The sequence below is a fragment of the Ranitomeya imitator genome, chromosome 8 (assembly GCF_032444005.1).
Source record: "Ranitomeya imitator isolate aRanImi1 chromosome 8, aRanImi1.pri, whole genome shotgun sequence".
In the NCBI taxonomy this organism is placed as follows: Eukaryota; Metazoa; Chordata; class Amphibia; order Anura; family Dendrobatidae; genus Ranitomeya; species Ranitomeya imitator.
This window is the reverse complement of record NC_091289.1, coordinates 161,746,609-161,774,499: the sequence shown is the minus strand read 5'-3', so window position 1 is coordinate 161,774,499 and position 27,891 is coordinate 161,746,609. Positions and strand designations below refer to the sequence as shown.

The following is a 27,891-nucleotide window of genomic DNA, read 5'->3' as shown; positions in this document are numbered from 1 at the left end:
GTTGTGTCTCACGCAACCCCACCAGGTGAACGGAACTGCCTTTTGTCAACACCTTGATCTGGATAAAGCCAATTCCTTATGGGTCTTATTAATGAAGATTGGTTATGTGTATGATACCTTGGCATCTCATGGTTGCCTCTGCATGTTGTGGTGACTCCACAAGCCAATGTCAGGTCAGGTGGAAGAGAGAACCGCTGCAAAAACCCCGTAAGATGTTTGACAGCAGCTTCACTCTCTCACTATTGGAATATACTGTGCAGGTTTGTGGCAACGTTTTACTAAACTTCATTGCGAAACAATGGATTGAACATATTAAATTTGAAGACAAAACATGTCCAACCTTCTTTTTTCAATGATTTGCCCATATATATTGGCTGACATTTTGGAAATGTTTATGGAGTGACTTGGTCTTATGGGTTCATAGTATGAATTAATTTTTGTATGGGACTTCTGTTATTTTCCTGTAGGAAATGCTGACATTTAGATAGGTCAGGTGATGAAGCGGGAAGTCCTTTTGGGGGCGCAACTCCCGGGCAACACTGTGGCACTGTATTCTGCTGAAACTTTGTATTCTGCTGACAGATCTGCAAGGAGTTTGGTATTTTCGCCACTGTCCTGTATTTATACAAGATGGCTACAATCTAATAATAAGAATATACCAGCTGCATTTTGCAATCTTGGAATAGTAAAAAGTGTGTTACTTTGTATTCTTTTCATTACTTTTGTATAATAAAATACCACAGAAATATACAGATTGAGCTACATCCTAATCAGGTATCTGATGAAGTCAGCGGAATTACGAGATCGTAGATCTACTGCAAATTGGGAATGTTCTTTTAAAAGATGAAGACTATAAAAGAGCAGTCATAAAAAATGTATATATTTCACAATTACACAAAAAAACACAATTTGTTATATCACACTTTTAATAATAATAATCTTTATTTTTATATAAAAAAAGTCATTATAAATTACGTTACTTAATAGTAACGAACAATTAATAATTTTGTAGTGTAGCGTGGCTGTTCTCTTTGCTGACGTTCTCTGGTCTTGTCAGGACAGCAGTGAGGTGTGGGATGAAGATGTGACCGAATGGTGGGGAGAATGGAGTTCGTGGTCCACGTGCTCTCGAACCTGTGGAGGTGGAGTAATGTCTCGAGAAAGGCACTGCTTACGTCAACGGTAGGTGATCTTACATTAGTACTCTAGTTACCGTATATTTACAATGCTGCCTCCATATAATGGATTTTGGTTCCAATTTTAATTTAAAAAAAAAGTTTTCTTTCTCTTAAAGAGAACCTGTCATCAAGATTTTGCTAAGATAACTACATGCATTGTCAGGTTGGCGCTGTTATTCTGATTAAAATGATACCTGGGTTGAAGAAATCCGTCTTGTGGTTCTTGTTTAATCTGTGTTTGAAGTTTTGAGTGAGGCTGGTTTCACACTAGCGTTTTTGAACGCATGCGTTTTTTTAAAAAAACGCATGGTACAAAAACGCATGTAAACGCGTGTAAACGCTGCGTTTTTTTGACGCACGCGTTAAACGCGTGCGTCAAAAAAACGCAGCGTTTACACGCGTTTACATGCGTTTTTGCATGCGTTTGCGTTTTTTGTGCATTTTTTGGAAAAAAAAAAAAAAAAAAAAGGTTACAATAACCAACCAATGAGAATAGAGTGGGCTGGAGAGGGCGTACATGATTGGGACTCAATATATAGACCCTAGGGGTACATAAAGTTTCAGAGCTTGCTACTGTTTCCGGTGTCACGATGGATCTTTCAATAGCGAACTTTAATTTCCAACTGGAGTTCAGCTTCAAGATTTTCCTTGCCTGTGTTTTTGCTTGGGAGCAAGACCGAAAACGCCAAAGATGGAGAAGGAGACAGCGTCGGCGTTTTTGGAGGCACCCCATCATTGAAGTGCGTGAGACCCGCGGAGCATATCACACCCTGTATGCGGAGCTGAATGCCAACCCGGAGAAATTCCAGGATTACACCAGAATGTCGCAAGATTCTTTCCGTGAATTACTGTCTCGTGTCGAAGGTTCCATACGGCGACAGGACACACGGCTCCGTAGAGCAATTCCACCCGAGGAACGTCTGTTGGTGACATTACGGTACGTTCCAAAAATAAACCAATGATAGTCAAATTTTGGGGTTATGACATGTATTTTGGGTTGTTTTTTTAAAATTTTTCTTATTGAAAAACAACATAAAATAAGAGCCGTTTTATAATGTTTTTTTTGGTTTCTTTTCCTTCTAGATTTCTGGCCACAGGAGAGAGTTTATCTTCCCTGCACTTCCAATACCGCCTTGGAATCTCAACCCTGTCCGGAATTGTTGTGGACACCTGTCGTGTGTTATGGAATGTACTCCGTGAGGAGTTTATACCCGTACCCACCGTGGACATGTGGCGGGAAATATCCAAAACATTTTTGAACGTGTGTGATTTTCCAAACTGTTTAGGGGCGGTGGATGGGAAGCACATCCGCATTGTTAAACCTGCAAGAACCGGATCTGAGTTTTTTAATTATAAAAAATATTTTTCGATAGTGCTCATGGCAATAGCGGATGCGGAGTGTCGCTTCATCGCCGTGGACGTTGGAGCTTTTGGCCGTGGCAATGATTCCCAGACCTTCAAGAGCTCTGATATGGGCCGCCGTGTGTATGGCAACAATTTTAATTTCCCACCTCCACAGCCTCTCCCCAACACTCAAGGGTCACCGCTGCCATTTGTTATGGTTGGGGATGAGGCCTTCCAGATGTGTGAAAATCTCCTGAAGCCATATTCTAGTAGGGACTTGGACCATACTCGCAGAATATTCAACTACAGACTGACAAGGGCAAGAAGAACCGTAGAGTGCAGCTTTGGCATTCTGGTTGCAAAATGGCGCATTCTCGCAACAGCCATCAATCTAAAAGTGGAAACAGTGGACGAGGTGGTCAAAGCCTGTGTGGTTCTACACAATTATATAATGGCTAAGGAGCGACCCCACATTGAACTTGATGAACCAATTTCACACCCATTGCCCGATTTTCATCATCACCCGATGAGGTCAACTGCAGCCGTTGGTCTTATGCGTGACCAATTTGCGGCCTATTTTGTGTCCGATATTGGACGGGTTTCATGGCAGGACAATGTTGTTTAAATGTCCTGTTGTATGTTAATGTTTACCAAATATTAAATACTGATACCAATTTTTCAAATTAATAAACTTTTTTGTGTTCACCAGGTCTCCTGTCTTTTTCCTCTCTAAAGGTTGAACAAAGATGGGCAGTAGTAGTATATCATAATTTGTAATCCAAAACAAGGAGTGGGTGATAGTTGATGAGGTAATAATTTGATTTTTTTAATCATAATTGACCTCTGTTGCACTCCCTATTTTGGTTTACAAACAATGATATAAACACGCATACTTATAATGTAACCAGATTTAAATTTCTTTATTGGTAATCTTCTTGACGTCATTGCGTCACGACTGGCACGCTCTCTATTCCCGTCAAGTCAAGTGTAAGAAATAATGAATTCATGATGAACATAAACATGATCATGAATTCAAAATTTTTTACACCTGCCAAGGTGAGGATAGATAGTTAGCGTGTGCCAACCATTGTCCCATCAGTTTGACAAACATTGTCACATAATGTGCTATATAGAATATGGTGAATATACAAGTCAGTAATCAACTAAACAGGTCAGGTGTCTATTTTGACATCTGACCGGTTCAGTTGAGTTCTGAACTTGATTTACACCATTTTCTCTTTGTACAGTGACACTACACCAGTTAAAAATTAAAAATAAGAGTATGGAAATAACTACTATTTTTTTGGCCAACTCATATCTGTATACTAAAGAAACACATATAGATGTTGTCTGGTATTTTATACTACTGGAGATATGTGTAGGCCAAAAGAATAAAAGTGTGTAAACGCAGTTTATTGGTGTGTATTTAGAGCGGTGAAAGACACAATAAACCAAACATAATTGTTGAAAATAAACTTTTTTTTATTGGGGAAAAACACAAATTTATTTTTTTTTACCGCGCCGGGTTGAACCACGCCGGCTTGGGGTTGAGTGCCGTAACTGGGGGGTATTTAGAACTGAAGCCTGGCTCACCGTGGAGGAGGCAGAGGTTGCAGGAGAATGGGCAACAAAACTTGAAGGGTCTGGAAGTTCGGGGATGGGGCTTAAAACATGAGGGGCTTGAGACACATCGGAAGGTGATGGGGGAGGAATAAACAAAGTTTTCTGTTTCTTATGGGTTTTGCCAGTTTTCTGTGTTTTCCGGGTTGGGGGAAGTCTTTTGGGGCTAGGGTGTAAACTTTGGGTGGGAGACACGTCAGGACCCGGCTCCACAATTTCACAGTCAGTCTCCATTGTGGAGCGCTCGGCAATCTCTGAGTCCAATGGGGGGAAAGATAAAGTCCCGCCTGGGTCCTGGTGCCTCGTTGGGGGGGGGGAAACAAAAACCTTCCCAGGATTCTGGTGCCTCGTTGGGGGGGGGGAAACAAATCCCATACCAGCGTCCTGCTGCATTGCTGGTGGGGGGGAACATAAAGCCATGGATGGTTCTTGGTGCATCGGGGTGGGTCCTGCCCGGAAACATATGGCTTGGTCATGCATCATGGGGTGCCCGGTGCGATACGCCATGGATGTGTCCTGCTGCATCGGGGGGTTTCCTGCCCGGAAAGCAACGCCTCGGTCCTGCTGCATCGGGGTTGGTCCGGTCCGATATGCCAGGCCTCGGTCCTCCTGCATCGGGGTGGGTCCGGTCAGATATGCCAGGCCTCTGTCCTGCTGCATCGGGGGTGGGCCGGTCCGATATTGCATGGATTGGTCCTGCTGCATCGGGAGGTTGCCGGGCCGATAAGCCACGCCAGGGTCCTGCGTCATAGAGGTGTCAGCGGAGGAGGTCCAAGCCGGAGCAGCGGTCGTCACGGTGGTGGCGGTGGGATGTCCAACAGCACTCGTCATCGTGTTGGCGCTGTACTGGAGAACACCTGTTGAGGGAATAGAGGTGGCCGTGCAGTGGTATGCAGCAGAGGTAGGAATGGTGTTTACTTCGGACAGTGACGGCACAGTTGGATATGCCGCCACATTACGACTCTGACTCTGCTGCATAGCCTGCCCCAAAGCAACATTGCAGGCCTGCATCACACTCAGCTGGAGATCAGGGCTAAGGTGTTCCGACATGCTCTGGTGGATTTTATTAAAAAAATGATGAGCTGGCTTCTGGAGGTCGGCTTTAACTTGATCAAGGCTTTTAGCGACATCCTGGATGCGGCACTGTAACAGGTTATGGGACACATCCATTTTGTCACTTAAAGCCTTGATAGCTTCGTGTAAAACCGAGCTCAAGTGCAAAAACTCGGGCATGAGGGACCTATCCGAAGCCCTCTGTCGCTGCCGGGATGAGCCCGCAAAAATGGGTGCAGCGAAAGAGGACTGCGAAAGGGGAAGACCTGATGGGCCAGCTCCCTGGTCTCCAGTGACCGTGGAAGACCCACCTGGTGCTGCGCTGCTGGATGGCTGGGACGGGTCCGTGGCTGTCGGCTGAAGGACCGCTCCAGAACCTGTGGCGACAGTCGTGCAGTGTGTGCTGTGAAAAATAAAACAGAAAATTAATACCAAACGATAACAAGACGGTACATCCTATGGAATTAAAAATGACAGATTATGTCAATGCAATACAACCGGAGGCATGTGACAAATACTTACGTTCTCAAGAGAAGGACCGGTCTCAGGAAGGCCAGCACACGGTGGTACTTGTACAGCCGGTGCCTTGCTCCGGAACCACTAGCTGCACTCTTCTCTGCACGCAGGTCCTTGTTGAAGCGGTCCTTCATGGAACGCCAACGTGTTCTTACTTTGTCCACTGTGAAATAACAATAAAATATAATGGTCAGAATCAGGACTTTTGGCCATGCTCTCGTGACTGTGTGTGATGACAGAAACTACGAAAAGTTTCTGTCATCACACACAGTCAAGAGAGCATGGCCAAGGTCTGTTTCTTCACACTATCGTGCAATACTTACCAAATGCATTACGGACCCGTGGCGTTGAATTCTCCCAGCCATCCCACAACGCTTGGGCCACCTCACTCCACAAACGACGGATAACACTATTGACGGAGTGCTGTTGATCCCGGCTGTCCCACAACGGGACTCGCTCCTGTACCAGAGTGATTAGCAGGTCATTATCGATGTGGTCATCGTCCCGTTGTGAAACCTAAAATTTAATTAAAAAAAATTAAGTTTGCTCAACCACATTTAAAAAAAAAAAAAAAAAAAATGAGAAAGGGCAGAAATATGAAAGACAACTTAAATAAGGACAGTCTGCCTGGTATACATACCCGCTGCCGTCTTCCACCTGGACCTTGACTCCGCTGCTCCGTACCTCTCTGTCCCTCAGTTGAAGTGCTCTATAGAATAAAAAAAATATAATTGCCTCGTGTCGATGTGACAGTCAATACTTACCAAGCTGACGGAACAAAAAATTACCTCGCTCACGTGATCCACTTCTGATTGCCGTGGCTGGAATTCATCATCAGACGAAGAAACCGGAGAAGACATTCTGATGCGTGTTGAAAGAAAAACATTGAAAAAATTAGGACATGTAGATCCAAAAAATTGAAGAATAATGCATTGGCAAGGATATACTCACATTGCTCTGTGTCTTGTCCAACAATGCGTCCGGGCAGGGTGCTGTCTTCCTTGGAGTCTGATGAGAAGTGACCAGAAACTTCCCCCAGCCTTCCTTTTATAACCCTTCAGCTATGGGGGAGCCTTATCAGTGTCTAGACAACCTTATCTTAACTATGGTGCCAAAAAAAACGCATGCTTCAAAAAAACGCATGCGTAAAAAAAAACGCATGCAAACGCATGTCCAAAAAAACGCATGCGTCTCCATTGACTCCAATGCAATTTTTTGCCAAAAAAAAACGCATGTGAACGCATGCGTTTTTTTGGAAAAAAAAAACGCTTTGCAAAATACTACATGTTGCATTTTAGAAAGTGAACGCATGCAGTTAAAAAACGCATGCGTTCACAAACGCGGACAAACGCGGACATCAAAAAACGCACGCGTTTTTAATGTTAAATATAGGGAAAAAAACGCATGCGTTTTTTTTTGTAAAAACGCATGCGTTCAAAAACGCTAGTGTGAAACCAGCCTTAATGATATGCTCTTGCTTCGGGGCGGCCTGTGGGCAGGTCTTTTTTTTGGTGCTCAGGCCACCAATTTGGTAGGGTGGGATTAGCCCCCTGGGACAGAAGTATCCCACAGCATGGATTCCAGAAAGGAGATCCAGGGGATGGCGCTATCTTTGCTACCAAGTGAGATCAAGGTGCAGGAACTTCAGATTCTCAATTTGAAGTTCCTTTCTGGCAAGATAAACAGTGGAATAACAAGAGTCCGATGGGCCCCGATGCATAATTTGGATTTGGGCCCCCACCAGTGTGTTGGTCAGATGTACGGACAATTGTAACTTTTTTGATCTTATAAAGACATATGTGCCTCCCCCCCCCCCCAATTAAAAAAAGGCTGGACATGAAATATATAAATCTCATAGAAAACACAACAATAAGATCATTTATTTTGCAAAAAGGAAAAAAAAGAGCATGAACCGCACATCCCAAATTCATACTTTGATCTAAAGCCGCTAGGCAAAAATTTATATACTGAACATGAGGTTTTCAGTTTAACATTCTGATCAGACTGTATGAAGCCCACTGCCACTTCACGGCAAACCTCGTAGTGGGTCCTATCGCCCTAACGGAGCGGAGCCGTGCGGCAACCACCGCCACAGCGGCCACGCACCAGCAGGGCGGACGGCCTGTTGCCCCACAGCACCCATGCTGCGAGACTGAGCCCCCATGACTCCAGACCGCGCCGCCCCACCAGCACAAAGCCACAGCAACAATGGCCGCCACACAGCACCAGCACCAAAATGAAAGGAGCATTGAAACTCACCTTCCTCCAGCTCTTCAGTGAGAGCCAAAATGGGCTAGACCCCATACTTTGCAGTCTCCTGCTAATTAAAATCACCTGTGCCAAATGGGAGGAGTGCTGGTCCAAGAAAGAGACAAGAACATGCTTTGCAAAAAGGAAAAAAAAGAGCATGAACCGCACATCCCAAATTCATACTTTGATCTAAAGCCGCTAGGCAAAAATTTATATACTGAACATGAGGTTTTCAGTTTAACATTCTGATCAGACTGTATGAAGCCCACTGCCACTTCACGGCAAACCTCGTAGTGGGTCCTATCGCCCTAACGGAGCGGAGCCGTGCGGCAACCACCGCCACAGCGGCCACGCACCAGCCAGTTAAACTGAAAACCTCATATTCAGTTATATTAATTTTTGCCTAGCGGCTTTAGATCAACGTATGATTTTGGGATGTGCGGTTCATGCTCTTTTTTTTTCTTTTTTGCAAAGCATGTTCTAGTCTTCTTCTTGGACCAGCACTCCTCCCATTTGGCTCAGGTGATTTTAATTAGCAGGAGACTGCAAAGTAAGGGGTCTAGCCCATTTTGGCTCTCACTGAAGAGCTGTAGGAAGGTGAGTTTAAGTGCTCCTTTCTTTTTGGTGTTGGTGCTGTGTGGCGGCCATTGTTGCTGTGGCTTTGTGCTGGTGGGGCGGCGCGGTCTGGAGTCATGGGGACTCAGTCTTGCAGCATGGGTGCTGTGGGGCAACAGGCCGTCCGCCCTGCTGGTGCATGGCCGCTGTGGCGGTGGGCGCCGCACGGCTCCGCTCCGTTAGGGCGATAGGACCCACTACGAGGTTTGCCGTGAAGGGGCAGTGGGCTTCATACAGTCTGATCAGAATGTTAAACTGAAAACCTCATATTCAGTTATATTAATTTTTGCCTAGCGGCTTTAGATCAACGTATGATTTTGGGATGTGCGGTTCATGCTCTTTTTTTTTTCTTTTTTAATAAGATCATTTACCAAGTAATACTTGTAAATAGTAGTCATACAGTTACAAAATAAGAAATATTGCCATATTGTATAACAATACGAATGCACTGACGAGCAAAATGCTAACAATGTTTTGAACTTTTGACTTTCAGGCTCCATATCTCACCATTCACTACTGCCTCGAATGTAAGACTACTATCATTTTATAGACAATCTTCTTGGATATCTCATACATAAATTTGACTTGTAACTATTTAGCATATGATTCGTTATGCAGATTCTTGTCATATCAGTGGATTGTTACTGTTTTGCTCCTGGTGGTGGAAAAATATTAGTTCTGAATACTACAAAATACAACCTGTTCTCACATTCCCCAATAGCTCAGTGTGTTATTAGATTGCTTCCCAACCGAAAGGTCACTGGTTTGAATCGAGGAGCAGCCATGAAGACGATTTCCCAAGAAAAGAGAAACAGCATCATGCAGCTCATCGATAGCATTTTTCAGCCAAGAAAATTGACAAACTACATCATGTGAGTGCCATGACAGACAAAAGAATACAACATTAAGTCTGTCCATCCATTCAAAAGCCAAGAGGTGGACATGCAGGCAAAATATCGAGAGTCAACAAGTCGGCTCTTCACAAGGTCTAACAGTTCCGGTCGGGGAAAAAAATGGCACTGGAGGTGGCTCGTGCAAGGGTTAATCACAGTTTACTATATTGCTGGAGATTTGTGATGTGATATTTGATCTGGCCAATAGAGGACAGCAACAAGAGACCAGAGTTGGAGCGCGGGGGTTTTTGGCAGCTGGTGGACAGTTGGGAGGAGTTGAAGGGGAGTCTGGTGAAAGTGAAGCTGCACATCCTTGGAAAAAGTCTGGATAGGGTGGAGTGACTCTGGATCTGTTGTTGGTGACTCTTAGACACATTGTTTGGTTTGACATGAGCCATCTTGTGAGGATAACCTAGTACACAGCATCTTGGGCTAGGCCACGTGAGGCTTTATCTCTAAGGACTTAAGGAAGCCCTGTGTTGGAGAGATTGGCATTCCCTAAGATCTTCAAGACAGCGTTTCTGATTGTTCGGGACTCAGCCAAGCAAGGACCCTTCTAAAAATCTAGAAATTGAAGGAACTGTCAAGTTCGGTGCAGGAAGCCTGATGATATGGGGTTGTTTCACAGCCAAAGGCGTTGAATACTTTACCAGGATCGATGGTGGTCTCAATGCTGAGATATATGTGAGTATCTTACAAGATGAGTTACTTCATACACTCGAGTACTATGGGTAAGAAAAGGATGAAATAGTGTCCAACAGAACAACACGAAGCATATGTCAAAATTGGTGAAGAAATGGTTCAATCACAATGAAGTAGAGGTGCTGGATTGGCCCCCACAGTCCCCAGACCTTAATCCAATCAAAACTTGTGGGTAGAATTGAACAAAAATCTGTATACATACCCAAGTGAGTCAATCAGTATGCACAAACTTTGGAAATGTGCAGAAGAGACCTGAGATCAAATTTTGATTGACACATATTTGAAACTGATTGAGAGCAAGACCACCAGGATTCAGGCAGTGATGAAAGCCAAAGGTGGATTTACAAAATACTAACAAAATAATAAAAACTAAGATTTAGATTTTTAGGCGCAAAACAGTAACAATGCAGTGACATGACAAGAATCCGCAAAACTAATCATATGCTAAATAGTTGCAAGTCAAATTTAAGTATTAGATAGCCAAGATGATTGACATACAGCGGAAAAATATCGCCACACCGTGATCGGACCACATATAATCACCACATAGTAACTATATAATAGCACAATACTGATCATTATCAAAAACCACAGTGCTAACACTAATATTACCACCAATGACATTGTACACAAGTGTTCTGTATAGCATATAATGTACGTGGTAAACCCAGTGTCTTACCAGTAATGCCTCCAATTGATGTTATTCATTTTCACTTTTCTTATTCATCCAGCACAGACTGCTGTGATTTCTTGCAGCCATGACTCATATCTGCAGAAAATAACACATACACCTATGATTGATCACTTCTATGTCATCAACACTTTTTCCCCCCACTTCTACGCTGCACCAGATGAAGAAGAAACTTGCACAGTAATAGTACTTCCCACGGTATCCGCAAACATAAAATACATTACAGTAGTGATATCTCCCTTTGAGACCCCCTCAAAGTAGAAATGTCCCTCTCCGTGGCCCCTATACAATATTAATGCATATGATCCCTTTTGTGGCCCCCGTGCAATAGTAAAATTCCTTTTTATGCCCTGATGTCAAAATAATCTATTTTTGTGCTCAAATAGTGTACAACAGTAATGCCCCTTCCCCATTGGCATCAATACATTTGTAATGTACACCATATCTGCTCCAACACAGTAATAGCATTCATCTTTGTTGCCTTGATACAGTTGTAACATCCCATATTTTGTCTCCATTAATTAATATTCCTTGGACCCCAATGTGGAATATTCTTAATGTCTTCCATTGTGAAGTAATAGTGCCCTCCATTCTGGCCTCCATACAGTAATATTGCCCCATAATTGTCCCCATAGAGTAATATTGTTCCCAACTGGCCTCCTGCTATGTGCCACACTTAGTACCATAAACTAATAAGGTTTATTCCTTAATCTGGCCACCCATACAGTAATTACATCCCCATCCTGTAATAATGTCCCCTGGACTGGCCCCATTCTATAATAATGTCCCCATCCTTTACTAATGACCCCTTTCCTGGCCCCCATCCTGTAATAATGTCCCCAGTCTTGTCTCCTTTTTTTAATATTTTCCGAGGGTGCACATCCAGTTGAAGTTTAGACTGTCGTCGGTGGGCTCACAGTCGTTAACCCTCGGACGGGAGGAATACAGTTAATTTCCTCCCGGCAATGGAGGTCTAAGTTCCGGGCAGGTCCACAACGCCATTAACTTACAGATTAACCCCATATCTGCAGGTTAATAGCGTTTTTTCACATGACAGGTTCCCTTGAAACAATTCTCTCACATGTCCCCGCTCTTGGATAACATGGCGTAAACCTGGCGACAGATTCCCTTTGAGTTACCCATAAGTGAATGAGGAAAAATTGCAATCCCAGATGCAAACAAGAGTGGTGTATTTCTGAAAGTAAAAAAAAAATAAACCAAAAATATTATCTAAACTAATGCAATGGCTTTAAATACTATAATGTAGACCAGAAAATAAAGCTGGGCGCTCGTACGTAGGTGCTACAGGTGAGTATAGATATATTGCATTGGTACCTCTGGGACTGTGCTTGGTCCAGTGATGACAATCACAAGCTGACCAGGACGTTCTGTTGCATTTTTTTATTAGTATATTGTATATTAATTACTATACTGTCATCTAACCTGATCAAAGACATTATAGAATCATCAATCAAAAATGTCCCTATAGTTTAAACTGTCGGCCAAATGTTCATTCAGCAGCCGCTACCTCTACCGACTCCACCAGACTCATAAGTTCTCAGCTCAGACGAGCGTTCCTGTGGAAAGTGGAAAAAGCTGCTGGCAGACTCCTCTGGCAGCGGCATACTTTCCCCGGAGACAGAAGAAAGGATTGGGGGGGTTGAAATTCTGAGTGCACAACACTTCTCCCCTCCAACATTATCTGTTGGGGGAGAGTCTTGAGGCCCCCATACATATTAGACGGCAGGCCACAACACATGCAGAGATTACCTGCTTGTTAGGCCATCCCTGCATGTGTTGCGCCTGTCGAACAGCCACGAGTACTGGAACATATTTTTCGAGCACACCGAATACAGTCGGTTAGCACTCGAGCATGCTCAGATAACACCTTATTTCTCATCACTATTGCTTATGTATGTGGTCTGAAGATGTCTCTTTTCTTCACAGACTCCAGACAGTTGCAGGACTGGATAACACTGTATGCCGGGGTCAGGCCAAACAATATCAGCTGTGTCAGAAACAGGTAAGTAACAGACATTCATTAATTGACGAAGATTATGGCAGAAATCATTCTATAGACTGCTGAGCACGGATTCCTGTGCATTTATCTGTTTCTTCCTAGAACTGGGACAGGTTAGTTGAATTCTGGAAAGCGTTCTCTTACATCAGCCACATGTACTCACATGGAATAAATGGCACTCTAATAATAAATAATAATAATAATTAGCCACTGTACAGCAATCAGATGTCAAAAAATCCTAGAATCTCAGCTAATATGGAAGAAAAGTGTCTGTAAATGTGTTCACTGGTCCAACATCTAATAATTGTGAAGGCAGTTATGTAAATTAACAACCTGACATGTCACATAAAATCAATAGGAGATTGGTAGAACCACTATTATACTGTTATGGTTTTGATTTTTTTTATAATCTTCTCTTTTATTAGCTTTAAACACAATAACAAACCTGCCTTTTACAGATTTGTTATTCTTATTATATTTCTTTATTTGACATTTAATACCAATGCATAGTGGAGTCCTATATTGATTTAATTGTGGTTTTATGGACTTTATATATTGTGATAGATCGACTCACTCAGCTGCACACAAAGGTAGACAAGGGAACACTGCAGCTTTAAGGATGCACTTAGTTTATTAGATACGGTATAAACCAAGTTTAAGCACAAAATAAACATGGCCCGCTGGGTAGAACAGCAAAATAAAATGGTAGCACTAGGTACCAGGGTCGTATTTGACACTAGGCACTTGAGGGCACGTGCCTAGGGCGGGACGATGCGGGGGGCGGCACCTGAGCAATGGTTTTTTTTTTATTTAAGTCCTGGGTCACCTCCTGACCGACCGCCCCCAGCCCTTCCCTCGGCTGCCTGCCCGCCTGCCTGACTCCCTCCCACCCTCCTTGAAGACGTCATACTCACCCTGCTCCAGCGATGCCTGGTCTCAGCGTCTGCAGCTCGTCCTGAGTGAGCGGTCACGTGGTACCGCTCATTAAGGTCATGAATATGCGCATATTCATGACCTTAATGAGCGGTACCACATGACCGCTCACTCAGGAAAAAGGTGCTGCATCAGGAGTCGGGACAGAGCCAGAGGGATGTTCGGCGCGTCGGCGCGGCGTGGGAAAGGTGAGTATGACGGGGAGGAGGAGCAGAAGCGTTGAGAGATGAGCCATGCATACAAGGGGGGGATATGAGCCATGCATCCGGGGGGGGATATGAGCCATGCATCCGGGGGGGGGGGGGAATATGAGCCATGCATACAAGGGGGGGAATATGAGCCATGCATCCGGGGGGGAATATGAGCCATGCATACAAGGGGGGGAATATGAGCCATGCATCCAGGAAGGGGGGATATGAGCCATGCATACAGGAGGGGGGGGAATATGAGCCATGCATCCAGGAGGGGGGGAATATGAGCCATGCATACAGAGGGGGGAATATGAGCCATGCATCCAGGAGGAGGGGGAATATGAGCCATGCATACAAGGGGAGGAATATGAGCCATGCATACGGGGGGGGGATTATGAGCCATGCATACGGGGGAGGGGGGGAATATGAGCCATGCATCCAGGAGGAGGGGGGGAATATGAGCCATGCATACAAGGGGGGGGATATGAGCCATGCATCCAGGAGGGGGGGGAATATGAGCCATGCATACGGAGGGGGGGAATACGAGCCATGCATCCAGGAGGAGGGGGGGGGGAATATGAGCCATGCATGCAAGGGGGGGAATATTAGCCATGCATCCAGGAGGGGGGGGGGAATATGAGCCATGCATACAAGGGGGGGGATATGAGCCATGCATCCAGGAGGGGGGGGGGGAATATGAGCCATGCATACAGGAAGGGGGGAATATGAGCCATGCATACAGGAGGGGGGGATATTAGCCATGCATACAGGAGGGGGGATATGAGCCATGCATACAGGATGGGATGGGGGCATTATACAGTATTGAGCATCATGTGTGGCCATTATACAGTATGGAGCACCATGTGGCCATATTTTTTTGGTTATAATTATTGTATATGAAACAGTGTGATCAGCAGTGCTAAATGGGTGTGTTTGGGACGTGGATATGGGTGTTACTAGTTGTGAAATGGGTGTGGTCAGAGGCGCCGCAAACTTTATACCTCTTTCTCTTCAAAAATTGGGAGGTATCGTACTGCATTTGCCAGATCACAGCAAGTGCCGCAAATCCCATAGGGAATGAATGAAGCCAAACGCAGTGTTGCCGTAAGTGATCCGTTACGCAGCAGATGCGGAAAAACTGCCGGATCTGCTGCAAAAGGCGACTTTCACAACAGCGATTCTTGCCAAAGTCACTGCCGATAGTGTCATACTAACCAAAGGGGGAGGCAGCACTAAAAGTGCCTAGGGCAGCAGAAACTCTAAATACGGCCCTGCTAGGTACAGAACTTGCATTAGTGGGAATCAGCCCACTTAGAGTTAGCAAGGAAATCCAAAAAATGAAGATGTGGAAGCAGACGTCACTAGTATAATACATAAATACTTTATTAAAGGATAACACATATTATCCATACATAATAAAAATAGAAAACAAGGTATAAAAATGAAGAGGCACATGCAAGATCACAGCAAAGTACAGGTACAGCATCACCTCTCTGAATACATCTCTCTGAGTACATCTCAAACCTTATAGGGAGTTTACATAGGGCTATTTCATATATCTATAGTGGTCAGTAGATCTAGCTGAAATACCAAAGCAGCGGCTTCCAGTACAGTAATGACACAACTGCTTACTACAATAATAAGTGCAAATGCACATTAAACAAGTTCCTTGCAGTGTCCTGTCAGTGGCTAGTCATTCAAAGGAAGTCAAAACATCACTGCCACATATATAATGACCAACTAAGCCCACCTCCGTAATACATAGAAAGGTAAATTAATCAGAGTGATACATGACCTGTCCGAGCTGTGAGGATCCCCAACGCGCGTTTCGCGTTAGCTTCGTCCGGGGGTTGCTATTGTGGGTGTTAAAGTGCAGAGTTTATATAGTTGTACCTTCATTGGTGGGTGCGGCGTGGTAATGGCGCTCGCGTCCCTGAGCCGGGTCCCGGCGCATGCGCAGCTCGGCGTCCTCGTCACTGTTCCGCTTCCCCGTCTGACGCGTCAAGGCGGGGGGCGGAGCCAGCGACGTAACAGACGCGTTGCCACGGCAGCGCAAGAAATCAGCCAGAGGCAGAGCGCACTCACCGCACTGGAGTGTAGAGGTGTTTGTGGGTATGGGAAGCTCCGAGAGACAGAGCAGGAAGGAAAAAAGAAGAACAGGAAGAAATAGGGGGCAGTTGGTGAGCGATAGAGCATCATATAATAAAGAAAGTGTATTTTGAATTTCGGTGTACATAGAGTGTATGATCCTTATTGCAATATAAAGTGCAAATAGTGCAGAGTTCCATGTGACAACCACTGGTGTCAAAAATATCCGTGGTGAGCACGGGGCATGTGAATGTGTCTGTAAGTGGTGTAACTACCTGGTAAATGTAGTGATAAATTTGAAAGCTCCAGGTCACATATCACCCACTAACAATTACTATGCTAATCGGTGCCCAGGCAACCATGAGGTATAATGAAGAAATATAAATACATTAGTACATGACCGCGTATGGCCAATAAAGGATCCTTTCCGTAAAGCATCCCCCACCCCCAACTACCTTGCCCCTCTTAACCCCTCCATCTATTACCCAAGAAAACACACCACCACGTTAATTTCTTTTTTGGATAATTTGGCCACAGCGGCCATTTTATTAACAAACAAATACATAAATAACAACATGTAAACAGTAAATATAAAACCTCGAGGGGGGGGGGCTCTTGGAGCTAAAAAATCTGGCTCATAATAGGCAGAGAGCCTACCCAAAATTTTGACAAAAAACACGTATTTACCCTCAGCCGTAACCACCAGCTCGAGGGCACCATGTAACCCATTTCGGGCAAACCAACCACAAAGCTCCCGAGGTAAACACCCCGTCCAGAGCCCGTACCAAAAGCCAGATCAACCCTATCAGCATCATCACCAACTCCAAGAACCCCACCCCCCGCCAACGCCACTGTGACAATAATACAGAATTCTTGCCTTCAATAAATCAAACAGAAAAGAAAATATAATTTAAAAGACCCCCTCTTTTTCTTTTTTTTTTTTACATTAAGAATTGACGAACTCGCCGATCTCGACTAAAATTACGTTGCCTCATAGTACCACTAAAAACAGGGAGGGTGGGAGGGACTCACTTCGCCCGTCTAAGGTGACTGATCTCCCTTTTCCCGCACTTTCCCAAGCCCCCACCTCCCTTTTTGCATAAATCCCCACCCCCAATCCTACTCTTCCAATCCCCGGGCCCCTTTTCTCATAACTTCTTTATTTTAAAAACCTACTGCACTGCTCCCAAGGCAACGCAGTCATGTGGGGGCCTCCTTTTAGCTGCGCCCCATACAGCCCCCCCTCTATAGCGGTGCAAATACACATTTATATAAAATATATATGTACATAAAAAGGACTAAATCCTTTAAAAGTTGAATACACATAGGACCAAGTGAAAAATAGTAGCTAAGTGACATCACATTTAACGTCCCCATAGGTTTTCCTCTGTCAGTGTAGAGCTAATTTCTTATTTTTTCTTTCTTCTTTGTTGTTCCTCTTCATGTCAGACTAGAAGTTGATATTTTGTTCCTATTTCTACCCAAGGATACCGATGGTCAGGACCACCCCACAGACACTCATACATCAGTAGGAATCTAAATATAAACTAAAGAAAATCAGGTTAAAATACAGATTAAAAATTTTTTAAAGAACAATAACCATAAAAACAAGATACAAAACAAAAACTCACACAAATAAATACCTAAAGAAAAGGGGCAAAACTGAGCTTCTCATTCAATCCTTTTGGTTGTATGCAATCAATCTTTTTGATCCACCTGGTTTCTAGCTGCGCTAGTGTTCTTTTCCAATTTCCACCTCTCTGATCTATGAACACCTTGTCTATGCCAGAGACCCTTAGTAATTTGGCTTCACAATCATGATGTCTTTTGAAATGTCTCGCTACTGGCTTCAATGTCAGCATATCGGTTGCGTCTTTTGCATTTATAATGTCTCTGTAATGCTCTCTCACACGAACTCTAAGTGGCCTAGATGTCAGGCCCACATAAATTTTGCCACAAGGGCAGCTGGCATAGTACACCACGCCTGTCAAGGCAAGATTGCTTTACGCAGGCGTGTACTATGGAGGACAGAGAATGAACTTCAATCCAATATTGCAGCCAGCATGCAGCCAGAGGGTAAGGAAAGGGTGAATCAAACACCCGAAAACTCCCCCCATATGACCCAAAACCAGTCCCGCCAAATTCAGGTGACAGAGTCCCTTTAAAGAATAATGAGGGAGAGAATGTTTTAAGTCATTTTCATTACTTACTGCAAAGTCAAATTTTTACATACACTAAGATTACTATGCCTTTAAACAATTTTGAACTGCCCATATGATAATGTCATGTGTTTGGCAGCTTCTGGTAGGTTTTTTGGTACCATCTCAGTTATTAAGAGACACACGTGGATGCATTTTAATGCACACCTGATACATACTGTTTTTTTGTGTAGCATCATGGCATCTAAAGAAATCAGCCAAGATATCAGGAAGAGAATTGTGGACTTGCACAAATCTGGCTCATCCTTGGGTACAATTTCAAGATACCTGAAGGTGCCTCATTCATTTGGACAAACAATTATGTGCAGGTACAAACAAGATGGGAATTTCCAGCCATCATACCGCTCAGGAAGGAGACGGGTTCTGTGTCCCAGAGATGAACGTGGTTTTGTCTGACATGGGCATATCAACCCAAGAACAAAAGCAAAAGAGCTTGTGAATATGATGGCAGAAGCTGGTAAGATTGTGTCAATATCCACAGTGAAACGAGTACTGTATCAACATGGACTAAAAGACCACTCTGCCAGGAAGAAGTCATTACTCCAAAAGAAACATTTAAAATCCAGATTAATGTTTGCAAACGTACACAGGAACAAAGACCTTAATTTTTGGAGACATGTATTGTGGTCTGATGGAATTAAAATTGAACTTTTGGGGCATAATGACCATTGTTACGTTTGGAGGAAAAAGGGAGAAACTTGGAAGCCAAAGAACACCATCCCAACTGTCAAACATGGGGGCAGCAGTATCATATTGTGGGGCTGTTTTGCTGTAGGAGGGATGGGGCACTTCACAAAATAGATGGCATCATGAGAAAAGAAGATTGTGTGGCAATACTGAAACAACATCTGAAGGCATACTGCCAAAATGGTAACAAAGTGGCTTAAGGATAACAAAGTCAATGTTTTGGAGCGGCCATCACGAAGCCCTGATCTCAATCCAATTGAAAATTTATGGGCAAAACTGAAAAGGCAGGTGCGAAAAAGGGGACCTACAAAGCTGGATCAGTTAAACCAGTTTTTTTTCAGGAGGAATGGGCCCAAATTCTGACCAACTATTGTGACAAGCTTGTGGAAAGACATCCCAAACGTCTGACCCCAGTCATTCAGTTTAAGGAAAATGGTACCAAATACTAAAGAAATGTATGGAAACTTTTGACTTTGCAGGAAGTAATAAAAATGACTTAAAACATTCTCTCTCATTATTCTGGCATTTGGCAATTATTAATAAATATGGTAATGCTAATTGGCCTAAAACGGGAAAGGTTTATTCTGATTTCTTGTGAGATATTGAAAAAAACATGCAAATGTGTCTTTTTATATAGTGAATGTAAACTTCTGGTTTCAACTGTATATATATTGAGTGTGTATATATATATTTGTATAATAGTCATACCCCGTGAACTTTTCTACATTTTTTCATGTTACACTAGCAAACGTATCTGTATTTTATTGGGATTTATGTGATATACCAACACAAAGTAGCAAGCATTTGTGAATTGAAAAGGTAATGATCCATGGTTTTCTAAATATTTTAAAAATATTAATCTGAAAGATGCAGCTTGTGTTTCTTTTCAGCCCCTGCAGTTTGATGCCCCTAAATAAAATCCTGAGTGACTAATTGCCTCCAGAAGTCATAAAATTAGTAAATCAAGGAACACACCAGACAGGTCAGGGATAAAGTTGTGGAGAAGAGAAAAGCATGGTTAGGTTATTAAAAAATAGCCCAAGCTCTGAACATCTCCCAGAGTTTTGTTCAATCCATCATCCAAAAATGGAAGACATATGGCACAACTTAAAACCTACCAAGACATGGCCGTCCACATAAACTGACTTCCCAAGCAAGTAGATCAGTTATTAAAGAAGCAGCTAAGAGGCCCATTGTCACTCTGGAGGAGCTGCAATTATCCAGCGCTCGGGTGGGAGAATCTATCCACAATACAATTATTAGTTGTATACTCCACAAATCTGGCCTTTATGGAAGAGCACCATGAAGAAAGGCATTTTTAAACGCAAACCATATGAAGTCCCATTTGCAGTTTCCAAAAAGCAATGTATGTGATACAGCTAGCATGTGGAAGAAGGTGCCCTGGTCAGATGAGACCCACATAGAAGTTTTTGGGCTAAATGCAAAACGCTATGCGTGGTGGAAAATCAACACTGCACCTCACCCTGAAAACACCATCCTCACCATCAATCATGGTGGTGGCAGCATCATGCTGTGGGGATGATTTTCTTCTGCAGGGACAGCCAAGTTAGGCTGGTTTCACATTTGCGTTTAAAAATGCAGCGTTTTAAACGCAAACGCATGTGGTGAAAAAAACGCATGTAACGCATGTAAACGTTTTTTAGACGCATGCGTTTTTGCATGTTTTAATACAAACGCGGCGTTTTGACGTGTTTACATGCGTTTTTTCCTGCGTTTGCGTTTTTAAAACGCATGATGAGAAGTATGTGACAGCTGCCAATCATCAAAATCAACAAGGAAATGCACTTTAAACAGAAATAGCTAGGGTTAGGATCCCTAGTAACCCTAGGGATCCTAACCCTAACCCTAACCCTAACCCTAAGGGATCCTAACCCTAACCCTGAGGGTTAGGGTTAGGATCCCTTAGGGTAAGGGTTAGGGTTTGGAGTTGGTTTATCAGTGTGTATTCTTGTCTTTTTCTATTAAAACGCATGCGTTAATAAACGCATGCAAACGCATGTGCTTAAAAACGCATGCGTTTACATAGACAGCAATAGGTTTTTTTGCCGCAAAAAAACGCATGTGTTTTTTTGCGGCAAAAAAACGCCGCTAGAAATTACTACATATTGCATTTCTGCAACACAACGCATGCATAGAAAAGACGCATGCGGCCGCAAAACACAGCAAAACGCATGCAAAAAATGCATGCGTTTTTAATGTTAAGTATAGGAAAAAAACGCATGCTTTTTTTGCGCTAAAACACAGCGGCAAAAAACGCAAATGTGAAACCAGCTTTAGTCAGAGTTAATGGGAAGATGGATGGAACTAAATACAGTGCAATCCTGGAGAAAAACCTGTTACAGTCTGCAAAAGACTTGAGACTGGGGCATAAGTTCATCTTCTAGCAGGACACGGATCCTAAACATACTGCCAGACCTACAATAGAAGGTTTAGATCAAAGCATATTCATGTGTGTATGGTTCAGTCACAGTCCATACCTAATTCCCATTGAGAATCTGTGGTAAAATTGCTGTTAAACAGATGCTATCCACCCAATCTCACTGAGCTAGAGCTGGTGTGCAAATAAGAATGAGCCAAACATATAACTTCTAGATGTGTAAAGCTGGTAGAGACATAGCCCAAAAGGTTTGCAGCAGTAGTTGCATCGAAAGGTGGTCCTACCAGAGGCGTAGCTAGAGCTTTTGCCGCCCGGGGCTGATCCCGAGTTTGGCGCCCCCCCCCCCCATCCCCCCCCCCCGCCCCAGCTCAATACACACAAAGGTTACCAAAAATGGTTTTCCTGTTTTGTAGAACTTAAACTGGGCCTAATGGTGTCACCCCCACATGCCACACCTGTGACTTAATACCACCACACCATGACCAGGCCACATAGTGACCGAATAATACTACATACAAGGGACAAATACCACCGCACCATTTCCAGACCACATATTACCACCACATAGTGACTGAATACTACAATACTGATCAGTAATAAAAAAAACCCCACAATACTATCACCATAAGTGCCAGTATTCACAGGAGATCTGTACTTAGTATGCAGTGTCTGTGTAGAGGTAATACAGAGATCACTGGTGACATTATACACAGGACCTCTATATAGTATACAGTGTATAGTGTCAGTGTATAGGTAACACTGACTCACCAGTGACGTCTCTAGGTGAAGTCCTTCATCTTTCATCCAGCACAGACCGCCATCATTCCTTCCAGCCAGGACTCGTTTCTGCAGGAAATAACACAGTTATCTCGAGCTCCGCTTGCAGAACACATTACTTAATTTTTCACAACTTCTACATTACACCACATGAAGAAAAAAAGGTGATATAGTGTCACTCTGCACAGTAACAGGACCGCCCCCCCATTTAAAACAGTATACTCAAAAAATAAAATAAATACATCACTGCAGTAACAATATCCCTTAATTATCCCCTATGGTAATAATATTCCCCACCCTGGCCCCGTTTATCTCATTCCTGGCTCCAGCCATATGTTGTCGTATCCTGCCCTCATGAGTATCCATTCTACCCCATATGATCTCCCCATCCTGCCCCACCAGCCTCCATCGTATCCGTCCTGCCCCATGATCCAATCCTGCCCCGTGTCTCCAATCATGCCCCGTATCTACATTCTGCCCATGCCTCAAGTCCTGCCCCCAGTGTGTCCAGCATATTACCCCCATGTTGTCCAGCAATCTGCCCCAGTGTGTCCAGCATATTACCCCCATGTTGTCCAGCAATCTGCCCCAGTGTGTCCAGCATATTACCCCCATGTTGTCCAGCAATCTGCCCCAGTGTGTCCAGCATATTACCCCCAGTGTGTCCAGCAATCTGCCCCAGTATGTCCAGCATATTACCCCCAGTGTGTCCAGCAATCTGCCCTCAGTGTGTCCAGCAATCTGCCCCAGTGTCCAGCCTTTCCCCAGTGTGTCCAGCAGTCTGCCCCAGTGTGTCCAGCATATTACCCCCAGTGTGTCCAGTATATTACCCCCAGTGTGTCCAGCAATCTGCCCCAGTGTCCAGCATTGCCCCAGTGTGTCCAGAAGTCTGCCCCAGGGTCTCCAGCATTGCCTCAATGTGTCCAGAAATCTGCCCCAGGGTCTCCAGTATTGCCCCAGTGTGTCCAGCAATCTGCCCCAGGGTCTCCAGTATTGCCCCAGTGTGTCCAGCAATCTGCCCCATGGTCTCCTGTATTGCCCCAGTGTGTCCAGCATTCTGCCCCATGGTCTCCAGTATTGCCCCGGTGTGTCCAGCAATCTGCCCCATGGTCTCCAGTATTGCCCCAGTATGTCCAGAAGTCTGCCCCAGGGTCTCCAGCATTGCCTCAATGTGTCCTGAAATCTGCCCCATGGTCTCCAGTATTCAGTGTGTCCAGCATTCTGCCCCATAGTCTCCTGTACTGCCCCAGTGTGTCCAGCATTCTGCCCCATGGTCTCCAGTATTGCCCCAGTGTGTCCAGCAATCTGCCCCATGGTCTCCTGTATTGCCCCAGTGTGTCCAGCATTCTGCCCCATGGTCTCCAGTATTGCCCCGGTGTGTCCAGCAATCTGCCCCATGGTCTCCAGTATTGCCCCAGTATGTCCAGCATTCTGCCCCATGGTCTCCAGTATTGCCCCAGTGTGTCCAGCATTCTGCCCCATGGTCTCCAGTATTGCCCCAGTGTGTCCAGCATTCTGCCCCATGGTCTCCAGTATTGCCCCAGTGTGTCCAGCATTCTGCCCCATGGTCTCCAGTATTGCCCCAGTGTGTCCAGCAATCTGCCCCATAGTCTCCTGTATTGCCCCAGTGTGTCCAGCAATCTGCCCCATGGTCTCCTGTATTGCCCCAGTGTGTCCAGCAATCTGCCCCATGGTCTCCTGTATTGCCCCAGTGTGTCCAGCAATCTGCCCCATAGTCTCCTGTATTGCCCCAGTGTGTCCAGCATTCTGCCCCATGGTCTCCAGTACTGCCCCAGTGTGTCCAGCAATCTGCCCCATGGTCTCCAGCATTGCCCCAGCCCCAGACAGTCAGACATAAAGAAAAAAAAAAAAAAAGTAAAATCCTCACCTCTCCCGTTCCCAGCACAGGTCCGGTGCAGTCAGCGTCTCTCCGGCTCTGCGACGCTCAGGACAGAGAGGCAGAGCGGCGCGCACAGTAGTGACGTCATCGCGCCCTCTGCTCTGAGACGTCGCAGAGTCAGAGGACGCTGCAGCTGCCGGCGCCGCAGGAACCAGGAGAGGTGAGTATAGAGCGGGGGGCGGGGTCCGGTGGTGGGGGGAGCTGGCCCTGGTCGTGGCGGCGGACGGCGCCGCCCGAAGATTTAAAGGGGCGTCTTTTTTTTTTTTTTTTATCTTCTTCTCCTGCAGCGCCGGCCGCCCCCAGCATTGTGCCGCCCGGGGCGGACCGCCCCCCCCCCCAAACCCCCCTTCCTACGCCACTGGGTCCTACAAAGTATTGACTCAGGGGGAGTGAATACAAATGCACATCACAATTTTCAGTTTTATATTTTTAAACTATTTAGAAAACCATGTATCATTTTATTTACACGTCACAGATGCTTGCTGCTATGTGTTGGCATATCGCATAACATCCCAATGAAATACATTTAAGTCTGTGGGTGTAATGTGAAAAAGTTCACAGGGTATGAATACTTTATAAATATGAATACTTTATAAATACATAGCTGCCTTCTTCCAAAAACAGCATTGCACCTGTCCACAGGGTGGATGTCATATTGTAGCTCCACACAATTCTCTGTAATGAAGCCGGGCTGCAATACGAAACGCAAACTGGTGGGGTGCTGTTTCTAAAAGACATCTCTTTAAAAAAAAAAATGACGATAGCAAAAAGTTAGTTAAAAATGACGTACTTTACACATTCTTAGACAAGTGAGTCATTCTACCAAAAGCATTTGTGGAATTTGTTTGTGACATGGTGTTGTGTAGTCATTTTAGGGACTCAAAATTTTATTGTGCCAAAACAGCCGAATTGCAGACAGGTGGCATGCGAGTTCTGCTGCAGATGAAACGCAGTAGGTGGTAGGTCGCAATTTGACCCCATTGGCAATCATCGTAATTGATCTTTGCTGGTGTGATCTCTTTTGCTTTCACCCATTATTGCGCCCACCAGTTCAATGGTAATAGTGTCTCTTCAAAATATAGAAAATGCCTGTGTATTCTGACAGTCATGTGCCCCTTTATAGTATCTCTATACTTGTTTTATGACCCCTCCGACCACATATAAACTATACATAGCGTGGGCTGCATTCCTGTTCACCCAAAACAGAGTTATTTTTGTAAGTGCTAAACTTTTCTGCAGAGTAGTGTTTTGGACGTTGGGTGGTTATATTGAAATGTGAGCGATATTACAGTGCAGGAGTTACATATATCACTAAATAAGCAAACAGTCTGGGTCCAATGTAAACTGCAGACAGCTATTTGTACATGATCATTGTCACCCGGTACAATGAATGGGCCAATGTAATGTGATTGTTGCCCGTTACACTTACTACAGAACTGTGATGCAGAAGCCTGTAATTATCCACACATCGCCCTGTCATTACTCCACGTAAAGCATGTAATTACCCTCATAGGATCCTGCCAAAGTCATATATCATTCTCCGGACACCACATAACTAGGGCTAGCTCATTCACAAGCATGTGTAGCCTGAAGGCGCGCCATACGTCTCTGTGGGGTCTTTGAAGTGGACTATGTTTTGTATTAATTCCCCCCTTTTACAGAATAGCAAACTGTGTGGTACCAAAACCTGTATAATGGTGGTAGCATGTCTGCTTTGCCTTTTTGCATGCATTAATTTTTTATTTTTTTTAAATAAATATCCACCTTTTAATACTATAGGGCATATTTATCAAGCTAAATGGTGTCATTTGTTCCAAAAAAATGTGCTTTTACCATATTTATGGTGTCTTTTAAACACTTTTTATGGCTTGTCCCACTAGCGGGCGTGACCTCAATGAAAAGTAGCATGGCTTAATTTGTAACATAATGAGTAAAAAAAAATGCACCAAAATTTTGGCAGCCATCTCTGGTACAAAGTCAATAGATGGTGCAAATTTATACTAGATTGTTTTAAAATCAGACTGATTTTTCATGCAGGATATAGGATTATGATGTACGGTATTTTTCAGGCTGTAAGTGTCATGGGGCTACCGCGACAGAGAGGTTCCAGAGAACCGCAGCGCTCTGGGCCTCGTTCACACACAGTGAACAGAAGCTCTTCACCTGTATTCTGACCTAGCTGCTTTGTGCCAGCAGTGCAGGAGTTAACTTTATTACTAAGTGCCTGAGAGCTGGGTCTCTCTCAGCTGAAGTGGATTTTGTAATCTGATCCTCTATATAGACCCAGTCCAGACTTCAGCTAGTGTCAGTGATCAGTTCTGCTGCCTGGCTTGGAGGTTGAAGGAGCGTATTGTTGGTGTTGGAGGTTTAGTTACAGAGATTGGTGTCTGCAGTTTTGGTTGCATGTTTAAACCTGTTTTCCTTCCTAGTTTATTCCTTCTCTTCCCTTCTCTGTGTTTCCTCCGTGGTTGTGTGAGCATTTGGTGAGTTTTGAGACTTTTAGTTACCTTGTCTGTATACACTGTTATTTGTTGTATTATTACACTGGTGCAGTCCACCTCCTTTAGGGGGAGAGGGGGCCCCTGATAGGGCCTGCACAGGAGACAGGGATACGCTGGCGGCTCGGGCCTCTTTACCATCATAGGTACCCCCGAGATAAGGGAAAGCTAGGGCCCCATTTAAGTGGTAGGGACAGGTGCGGGTTCCAGTACGCCTTCCTACCCCTCTATCGACGTTTACGGCGTGACAGTAAGATGCACTTTTTCCTGAAAAATTTTGGAGGAAACTGTGTGTGGGGGTGTCTTATAGTCCGTCTGCGGCTGTGGGAGAGCAGCAGGCATATGTAGCTAGTATATGATTGTTATTAGACTGTATAAATACCAATTTCCTTACAAATCGGTCTTAAGACTGTGGGATAAGAGTTACAGTTTGATAAATATGCCCCAATTGTTTCTTTTTTTGTGCTGTTTAATTTCTTGATTTGTTTTTGCTATGGTCAGAGCTGTAAAGTGTTCCAAATGTTGGGTATAGTACTCCCCAATATTCAGAAATTTAATGACTTTTAAAAATAGGTTGTTATGCGTGGTTACATAAGGAAGACCACTATTTCTGGCCATACAAGCCTGTATTTTGTCTTTTTGCACCAGTTTTTCTTTCTGTAGGCTTTATCTCTAATTTTCTTCTGAGCTAGAGAGAGTGCACTAGCTGCTATGATGTCTCACATACAAAGCACACACATGATTCCTCCTCTCCTGTATTTATGTAGTACATAATCAGGAGCAGCAGCAACATGGATGACATTATACAGCAGTACTGAACAGTGTAACTGTGAATCCAGCTTTAGGGTGAAATAAAACACATACAAGAAAGGAGAATGGGTCTATGTGTTTGTGCCTCTTCTTTTCAATCCGCTTCCTTTCTGTTTTTCTCCATAAACTTCCATAGCCAGCTGTAAACTAAAAGAAAGAACGGAAGTCTGGGATCGTATTAGGACAAAAATGGATTTTATACGTTTTTGAGGCAGAGTGAGGTGGAGATTAAAGTGTCTCATAAATGGAGAAAAAAAGTCATATTTCTGTTATAAGATATTACAAAGTTTTTATATAACTGTGGTTTTCATTTATACAAGTTGTTGTTAAAAAGACAGCAACAATTTAAGAAAGCTTGAACATGGGACTGCTACTCAATACAACGAAGGCAAAGATATTAACTACTGCCAGGTATGAATGACTGAGACACTTTTGAGATGGATGGCGACAAACTGGACATTGCAAAGGACTTTCACCTACTCAATACCTAGTCAATAGGAGAATAGCT

At 44.1% G+C, this 27,891-nt stretch overlaps 1 protein-coding gene across 1 annotated transcript in view; it reads left to right on the top strand.

The window, feature by feature from the left end:
* Window positions 1-27,891, top strand: part of LOC138648195 (ADAMTS-like protein 2) — an 80,953-nt gene that overhangs the window by 16,234 nt on the left and 36,828 nt on the right. The window contains exons 2-3 of the mRNA XM_069737705.1: window positions 1,058-1,182; window positions 12,810-12,885. Coding sequence (XP_069593806.1) covers window positions 1,058-1,182; window positions 12,810-12,885 — 201 coding nt within the window. The remainder of the gene's footprint in view (window positions 1-1,057; window positions 1,183-12,809; window positions 12,886-27,891) is intronic.